The sequence below is a fragment of the Gouania willdenowi genome, chromosome 19, assembly GCF_900634775.1.
Source record: "Gouania willdenowi chromosome 19, fGouWil2.1, whole genome shotgun sequence".
NCBI classification, from domain to species: Eukaryota; Metazoa; Chordata; class Actinopteri; order Blenniiformes; family Gobiesocidae; genus Gouania; species Gouania willdenowi.
In genome coordinates, this window is record NC_041062.1 from 11,290,131 (window position 1) to 11,299,571 (window position 9,441).

The window sequence follows — 9,441 nt, forward strand, 5'->3', positions numbered from 1 at the left end:
CAGAAAAAAAATTCCAAAGATTTTCCATTTTTATGCCTTACTATAGCCTTACCTCTGATTTTGGGTGTTTGTCACTTTTTTTCTAATTTTCATGCCTTATTGCATTTTCACTGCATTTTATTGCATTTTTTGAGGTAGCACTATATTATTGCATAAATTTGTCTTTTTTTGGTTTTTGAAGTAGAACTATAGTAAGGCATACATTTGCCCAATTTTTAAAAAAAATTTTTTATTCAAGACATAGCATAAATTTGTCTCTTTTTTTTTGAGGTACGACTATTGCAAGGCATGTCCAGAAGACAAAGTAACAACATTATTTCAGTAGTGTAGTGGTCAAAGAGTTGAGCTTGTAATCAGAAGGTCTCATGTTCAAACCCAACCTAGTTCCTGTGTAATATTAAAAATCAGTTGTTGCAAAAAGTCCCAAATACTTTCTTGAGGAAGGCATTAGTTTGTGCAATTTTTTTTTTGAGGTAAGACTATAGCATGGCATACATTTGTCTAATTTTGAATTTTGAATTTTTTTAATAAAGGCATAAAATTTTCGAGAAATTTTTTTGTTGAGGTAAGACTAAAGCATGGCATTAATTTGTCTTGTTTTGGTTTTTGAAGTAAGACTATAGTTTGGCATACATTTGTCCAATTTTTTTGATTCATTTATTTTTTCTGAGGTAAGACGATAGTACGGCATGTCCAAAACCAAAGCACAATTCCAGTAGTGTTGTGGTCAAAGAGTTGAACTTGTAATCAAAAGGCCTCTTGTTCAAACCCAACCTGGTCCATCCCTCTGTAATGTTAAAAATCAGTTGTTTCAAAATGTCCATAAAAACTTTCTTGAGGTAAGGCATTAGTTTGTGCACATTTTTCTTTTTTGAGGTAAGACTATAGTAAGGCATACATTTGTCAAATTATTATTATGATTTTTTTTTTTTAGGTCAAACTATATGACAGAAATTTGTCTTGTTTTTTTAGGTAAAACTGTAGCATGGCATAAATTTGTCTTTTTTTGTTTTTTAGGAAAGACTATGTATGGCATACATCTGTCCAATTTTTTATTTTTTTTTTCGGGGTAAGACTGTAGTACTACATGTCCAGAAAATGACATGAAAGCACAGTTGATTCAAAATGTCCAGAACACTGTTTTTGAGGTAAGGCATTATTTTGTGCAAATTTTTTTTGAGGTAAAACTATAGTAAGGCAAAAAAATTTTAAAAAATGACAAAAGGTACTGCATAAATTTGTTCTTTTTTTTGATGAATTCATGTTGGGTGTGGGATACATATGTATGTGTATATACGTATATATGCATATGTGTATATCCATAAAATGAAGACTCCGTCCTTAAGACTGCTCTACTGTAAAGTGCCTTGAGATACCATTGGTTATGATTTGGCGCTATACAAATAAAGATTGATTGATTGATTGATTTTGTTTTGTTTTTTTGAGGTAAGACTATAGCATGGCATACATTTGTCTAATTTGTTTTCTAGTATTTCAGTAATGTAGTGGTCAAAGAAGGGAGTTTATAATCAGAAGGCCTCTGGTCCATCTCTGTGTAATGTTAAGAATCACTTGTTTGTAAATGTCCTAAAACATTTTTTGAGGTAAGGCATACATTTGTCCAATTTGTTTTGTTTTGTTGAGGCAAGACTATAGTATGGCATAAATTTGTCTTGTTTTTTTTTTTTTAGGTAAGACTATAGTAAGGCACAAAACTGTTGAGAATTTTTTTTTTTTTTTTGAGGTAAGACTAAAGCATGGCATTAATTTAGCTTCTTTAATTGTTTTTTGTTTGTTTTTTTTAGGTAAGACTATAGTAAGGCATAAATTTTTTTTTTTTTTTTTTTTTTTTTTGAGGTAAGGCATAAAACTGTCTCTTTTTTTCTTTTTCTTTTTTGATGTAAAACTATAGTAAGGCATATAATTGTCGAGAAATTTTTTTTTTTTTAGGTAAAACTATAGTATGGCATACATTTGCTCAAATATTTATTCATTTATTTTCTTTTAGGTAAGATTATAGTAAGGGGAAAAAATATTTATATATATATATATATATATATCTTTTTTTTTAAGGCATACATTTGTCAAATTATTTTTTTTAATTTGAGGTAAGGCATACATTTGTCCAATTTGTTTTGTTTTGTTGAGGCAAGACTATTGTATGGCATAAATTTGTCTTGTTTTTTTAGACTATAGTATTGCCAAAAAATGTCAAAAAATGATTTTTTTTTTTTTTTAGGTAAGACTATAGTAAGGCATAAAGCTGTTGAGAATTTTTTTTTTTTTTTGAGGTAAGACTAAAGCATGGCATTAATTCAGTTTTTTGAATTTTTTTTTATTGTAAGGCATAAAACTGTCCCTTTTTTCTTTTTTTAATTGCTAAACTATAGTAAGGCATCAAACTGTTTTTGTTTGTTTTTCTTTTTTTTTTAGGTAAGACTAAAGAATGGCATAAATTTCTATAGTAAGGTATACATTTGTCCAATTTTTAAAAAAAAAAAATGTATTTTTTTTTTTTAGTTAAGACTATAGTATGGCATACATTTTTTTTTTTTTTTTTTTTTTTTTTGAGGTAAGACTAGAGTATAGCATAAATTCGTGGGGGGGGGGGGGGGGGTTGGCGGTAAGGCATACATTTGTCCATTTTCCTTTTTTTGAGGTAAGACTATAGTCAGGCCAAAAAATGTCAAAAAATGATTTTATTTGAGGTAAGACTATAGCAAGGCATACATTTGTCCAATTTTTTATTTTTATATTTATTTATTTTTTTTTTTTTTTTTGAGGTTAGACTATAGTATGGCATCAATTTGTCTTGTTTATTTTTTTTTTTTTTTTTTTAGGTAAAACTATAGTAAGGAATACATTTGTCCAGTGTGTTTGTTTTTTGTTTTGTTTTGAGGCAAGTCAATAGTCAGGCCAAAAAATTACTATTTTTTTCTTAGGTAAGACTATAGCAAGGCATACATTTGTCCAATTTTTTTTTTTTTTTTTTTTTTTTTTTTTTTTTTTTTTTAGGTAAGACTATAGTATGGCATAAATATATCATTGACTTTACCAGCATCCAAACCTGTGCTTCTACACAGAGTTTTAACATACCAACAAACGAAACCACTTTTCAAAAAATATTTCTCATTTTACCAGATCTCAATTATTTCCTCCGTCGATGTGATGCTGCCATTCAAATATATCACAGGTTAACTATAGTTACAACAAACTAATCCAAAGAGGGACAAAGGGGATTTCCCCCAAATTAGAATAAAGGCAATAAATAGGTCTATGCAAAAAAATGTAGAGAGCATTTTATACTAATTCTTTTCAACCATCTGCCTATTAAAGTGTAATTAAGGCATGGATTCAGACCTTTGGAGGAAAATTCCCAACTCAGACTTGTAAAGTTCCACAAAACCACAACCTGACAACTGTTTTTCCTTTAGCACATTAAGGCAAACTTTGAATTCAGTCATACAGGCTGGGGATGACAAAGCTATTGATTGAAGAAACACTTTTTCAATCATCTCAAACACAGTCACTGTAAAAATTAATACAATTTTTATTATACAGATAGACTTAAAAGAATTCACAAAATGGGGAATTGTATTTATCTAGTCTGGTGTGCCTTTATAATTTTTAATTATTGTGCACACATTTTATTTTATTTTTATGATTCATTGATGAATGGGGGTGGGCTGTTTGCATGTTCTCCCTTATTTATTTCCCCCAATTGATATGAAAAACTCTATTAAAAGTTAACCATACAATTGAATATATTCAACTTGTTATGTTTTTAAAATTGCAGATATTTAGGTGTTTCAGAGTCTGTCTGACAGAATAATCTGTCACTGTGTGCTTTACATCCTTCCTGCTGGCGACTTATAGAATGATCCCTCATTAATCTCTTTCCTCTGCATTTTCCCCCCATCAATGATGATAATATTTAGCCTATTAATGTGTTGTTTGATGAGACATCCCCCAACATATGAATATTCTGTATGAGTTAATTCTGTGCACACACACATATACAGTAGATATGGAGTCAGTGATTAGACTAATCCAGAGCTGCAGCTTTAAATAGAGGATAAAAAAGTGAAGTGGGAATAAATAGATTAATGTATTTGTGGCTTAGCTTGGCTGTGAAGGTGGCTGCAGAAAGTACATATATTTTTGAATTATCTTATTTTGTAGTTTCATTGTAAGCTGTGACATCCTGCCCCCTATTGTTTACTTTTTGAAAGTGCAAATTGGTTGTATTCCGATTTAAAATCATTTGTGCTCATTAATAATTTTCTTGTCCTCCCTGAACAGCTTTTGGGATCGCTTTAGCCAACTTCAGCCACACACAAAAAAAAAATAAATAAAAAATGTAAATTTACTTTTTTGTGGAAGAGAAGCGCAATATTGTCACCAGACAGCAGGTTTGAAAAGATTATTTCAGCTCTCTCACAGATTTCACAAAGCATATTTGGGAGGAAAATAATGTATTTGGTGAAAAAATGAATGCTGAATGAATGAATGGATGAATAAATAAATAAATAAATAAATAAATAAATAAATAATTGATTAATAATAAATTGCATTAATAGAGGACTTTTCACAGATTTAAAGACACTTTTCAAAGCAGTACGGATATAGAAATAATGACATATTCTTAAAGAATGAATAACATTTTATGAAACACTGACATAGAAAGCATTCAGAGAACGCAGACATCAATGTCATAGCAGCCCTGCATATTGCATTTTATCACCTAAATGTTACAAAGATATAGCCATGATAATAATAATAATAATAATAATAATAATAATAATAATAATAATAATAATAATAATAATAATAAATATTATTGAAATGTCACAAATGATCAAGGGAGACTGATTTTTGATTTATTTATTTTTTAAACTGCCCCAGATTCAAGATATTGATCCAGATCAATATCCCAAAATCCCCAGAGTCTAATGAATTGTTTATAATTCCATTTATTTTATTTCTTCAAAATTTCATCAAAATCGGTCCATTAGTTTTTAAGTTAAACTTTTCACAAATTTATAAAAAAATAACGTCGGTATAAACATGACCTCTTTAAATGAGGTATTTGAATGAAATACATAGAATGAATGAATGAATGAATGAATGAATGAATGAATGAATGAATGAATGAAAGGCTGTGTGTTCTGACTGTGACCAGTAGGGGGCGTGGTTTGACCGCGCAATGGCAGGAAGTGAGGCGCAGTCATCGCCCCATCCCACACACCCCTTTGTGGGCGTTTTTCCTCCAACCTGGGTGTTGCCTTTCTGATTTACAACTTTGGACTTTCACCTGGGTGTAGCCGAGAGGCAGGGGCACAAGTCGACATTTTAGGATCTTTCTGAAGCTGCTGTTTTTCCTTTACATCGACCCTTCAAACGACGGCTGCTTTATTTTAACTCAATTAGCTCGCTAAGCTAACACCGTCGAAGCCGGTCGGGTCTTATTAGGACAGCTGTTCGATGCAGGCCATTAAGTGTGTGGTGGTGGGGGACGGGTAAGTTTATCAGCATTTTAATTCTCACTTTGATCCGCTTCGCAAACCAGTTATATACGTGGAGGCCACTGGGTAACACGTTTATGTGTGTTTAGTGTTGTTGACCCACTTAGCATGCGTTGCTAACGAGCCTATGCTAACGGGAGCGACAGTTGTTGTTGGGCTGCCCTGCAGTCCAGCTGGCTCAAACACATTAAACTGTAGCTTAGCTCTCACTGCGCCGCTTTGATTATACACGACGCACACTGACAGCTGCTGTTTAACATTGTTAATCTCTTAAATTCACCTAAATAAACCTGTTGCACCTGTTCTCAGGTAAGAACCGTCACTTCCGGTGCCAACAACGTGCTCGGATCCTCAAGATTTGCTCCCATCATGATCCTAATTATTGACACGTAATCCATTAAATGGGCTGTTATTTGAAATAGTAAAGATTGGTCTGATTTTTTATGATTTTTTATTAAGCAGGACAGGTCAGAAAACGTAATAAGTGTTTTATTTTAGGACAGTTTTTTTTTTCTTTTCATATTTCTCTGACTGCCTTGATTTGGAGTCAGTGCTTTATAATAAATAGACACGTCAATTGTAGCCTTAAGTACCTGAAATCAAACCCAAATGTAAACATTAGCGATACCTGTAAATAATTTCCCACAATGTTTAGGATGGTCACTTGCTAATTTGAGTGAAGGGTAGAACCATGGCTTTACGTTGCAGTTGGTGATGTAGATGCAGCTGCTTGGCCGCGGACTGTTATGAAACTAATCTGAGGGCCACACGAATCATTTGCTAATAATAATCACTGGAGCAGACACAACTGGGGTAGATAGGTTTTGTCCTCTGGGCTTTTGATGGTAGGCCTGGGCGATATATCGATTTCTGACTGCGTAATAATGCAGACCTTCCCCTAAACAAGCCACACTACAGAACTCACTCACACATGCTGTCCCTTACAGGAGGAAAAGCCAAAAGTGGCACATATTGTGCAGCAGTTTGTTATTAAATGTGCCTGCGTGACATTTTGCATCAGCAAATTTAACCCAGAATTGTCTTTCTGGGTAAGACTTTAACTTAAATATATCTGGATAAAAATGTTGGTCTGTATCGCCCAGCTCTAGTTGATGGATTACACAAGATGAAACTTTCTATTTGGTACCTGTTTATGATTCATATTCAGTGCTAAGACTGTGTGACCAGCACTGCCTTCACTGATTTCTGTGCTTGTGCGTTACAGTGCGGTGGGTAAAACATGTCTTCTCATCAGCTACACTACCAACGCCTTCCCTGGAGAGTACATCCCCACAGTGTAAGTGACACATAGGACAATCATCACTTCTGCTATATCCTGATTTCCAATTGTAGTAGAACTAATTTAGTTTTGTTCATTCCCTCCTTCCCTGCAGCTTCGACAACTATTCAGCCAATGTAATGGTTGATGGTAAACCAGTGAACCTGGGTCTGTGGGACACAGCAGGACAAGAGGACTACGACCGCCTCAGGCCACTGTCCTACCCACAGACAGTACGTCTGCATGTTTGTTCACACACTACTAGTCCCAACAACTGCTCATCTCTGTTTCCTCCCCCCCACCCCCACCCCACAATAGCAGCATGAACCAGTTCTTTACCAGCACTGACTCAGTCATTCATCGCCTTGTAATAGTGAACATGGAGTGTGTGCTCGCAGCAGAGTAGAGCCTTGTATCCACAGTACCTAAACACTGTCTGCAGCCTGAAGGAAGTGAACAACAGCTCTTGTTTGACCCTTTTGTGTTTGTGACAAACGGGTTTCTGTGTTAAGGATGGAGGTCTCTGTGCATTCAGCACTGTGATTGTTTCCATGATGTATATATTGTTAACTAGTAGGGGTGTCCCGATCCGATATTGATATTGGTCCGATGTCAGCCAGAAAATGAATATCGGATTTTGTCTGACTGCATCCCAAATTGGCAATATATATTATATTAATTCAATTATAGAATACTGTAGATATTATGTTGAAGGTTAAAATTAATGTAACTTATTGGTTAATAATAATGGGTCAGTTTTTCTATTGTTTGAGTAACATCACTTGATCAAGGCTTTTCTAACATTCCACACTACAAAATAAGTAATAAAAATATGTATGATTCATGCTGATATCGCACTGGGTCAATATCGGTATCGACCAATACTCAAGGCTGCAATATCGGTATCGTACCGGAAGTGAAAAAGTTGTATCGGGACATCTCTATTAACTCGATAAAAATCACATATTTTTGTGTTTAATGTAATTTATTTGTTTTTCTCCTCAGGACGTGTTCCTCATTTGTTTCTCACTGGTCAGTCCAGCTTCGTTTGAAAATGTCCGTGCCAAGGTGAGAGCAGCTGCACCCTAATTATTAATGACATTAACATTAATTGTGGAAGAACGACTGGTATTCTAAACCAAAGTAGTGAAAGTTGTGCCGTGTTGCTCCTTCTGCAGTGGTACCCTGAGGTGAGACACCATTGTCCCAACACTCCCATCATCCTGGTCGGCACCAAGCTGGACCTCAGAGACGACAAGGACACGATCGAAAAGCTGAAAGAGAAGAAACTCTCTCCCATCATCTACCCTCAAGGCCTGGCCATGGCCAAAGAAATCAGTCAGTGATCCACTGGCTTCTTGATCAAATGCAATTATTGTGATTATTTTGAGTTGGAAGCTGTTTGGATTGTCATTGTAACTCTCTCGTCCTGTGTGGTTTACAGGTTCAGTGAAATATCTGGAATGTTCCGCATTAACGCAGCGCGGCCTCAAGACGGTGTTTGACGAAGCGATCCGGGCGGTCCTGTGCCCCCCACCTGTCAAAAAGAGGAAGAGGAAGTGCAGCGTGCTGTAAAGTGTACAGAGAACAGGAAGTAACGGGTGGAAGCAGAGCCAACTACTTACTCCAAGTGAAGACGAGTTCCCTTACCAAATATTTGTAATCCTGCATCCTTTCCTACAGAGAAGTTAAAGTAGATCTCCATCTGAAGCACCTCAGATTCACACAGTGCCGAAGCATTTCTTAGTTTTTTTTAAATCGGCTTTCATCGATTATTTAGTCTAAGTGTGAAAGTGGGACTTTTGATGGAAAGTTGTTAGGAAGGGAAATCGGATTTTTAGTAAGAACAGTAACTTTCCTATGACACTATTAATTATTCATGAAGTTAGCATAGACTAAGGTGTTAAGAAGCCTCTTCTTAAAACACAGATTCCTGCTGCCTTGAAGAAATTTTACAGTGTTTTCTTTTCCCCTTGTTTTATTGTCGTCAGCAGTAATGACGGAGCATTTGTTTACATCCGAATCGACTGAAGCGCTGCCAAAAACTCAGTCGGTGGTCGTCACAGGCTAGTCCCATGCTAACACTAAAAATGTTGTTTTGACCTCAAATATATCGTCAAGCAATCGCAAAGTAACAGTTTAACCTTGAAATTACAGTGATGAATGTTTCATTCTGTGTTTTTCCTTTAAAGTTGAAATGATCTGTTGGTTTATTGCAGTATTTGCACACTGACTGATGAGCATGTGAAGGTGCAATGCAGACAGTGTTGTTCCTTTCATTTCTACTTTTGTTTTTTTTGCTTTTAGAGAATTGTTCACTGTCAAACCCGGAAAGATTTTCCTCCCCATTACTGTGTTTTCTGAAGTAAATGAGCCAATAGAAGAATGAATCTGGTCTGAGCTCAGTTCAACACAGTCAATTTTTTAAATGAGCAGTGATCAAAATGTTTGGTTGTTTCTGGAGGGTTCATCTAATTTTGACTTTTACCATTGTTCCATTAGCACAAAGACGTACACCTGTATTTAACTTTTACTAAATATTCATGTAGTACCATGCAGATTTTATAAGCAAATAAATGCATTTCAAATACATTGTCTTCATTATGCTGTATTAAACGTATAAATGAAAGATCAAGT

General features: G+C 34.8%; 1 protein-coding gene across 1 annotated transcript; it reads left to right on the plus strand.

The window, feature by feature from the left end:
- The first annotated feature begins 5,219 nt into the window (after positions 1 to 5,219).
- LOC114481184 (ras-related C3 botulinum toxin substrate 1) lies at positions 5,220 to 9,392 on the plus strand. Its single transcript, XM_028475728.1, has 6 exons — positions 5,220 to 5,519; positions 6,751 to 6,822; positions 6,920 to 7,037; positions 7,810 to 7,872; positions 7,983 to 8,142; positions 8,249 to 9,392. The coding sequence occupies exons 1-6, from the start codon at positions 5,485 to 5,487 to the stop codon at positions 8,377 to 8,379; spliced, it is 579 nt and encodes a 192-aa protein (XP_028331529.1). The 5' UTR covers positions 5,220 to 5,484; the 3' UTR covers positions 8,380 to 9,392.
- Positions 9,393 to 9,441: the final 49 nt, after the last annotated feature.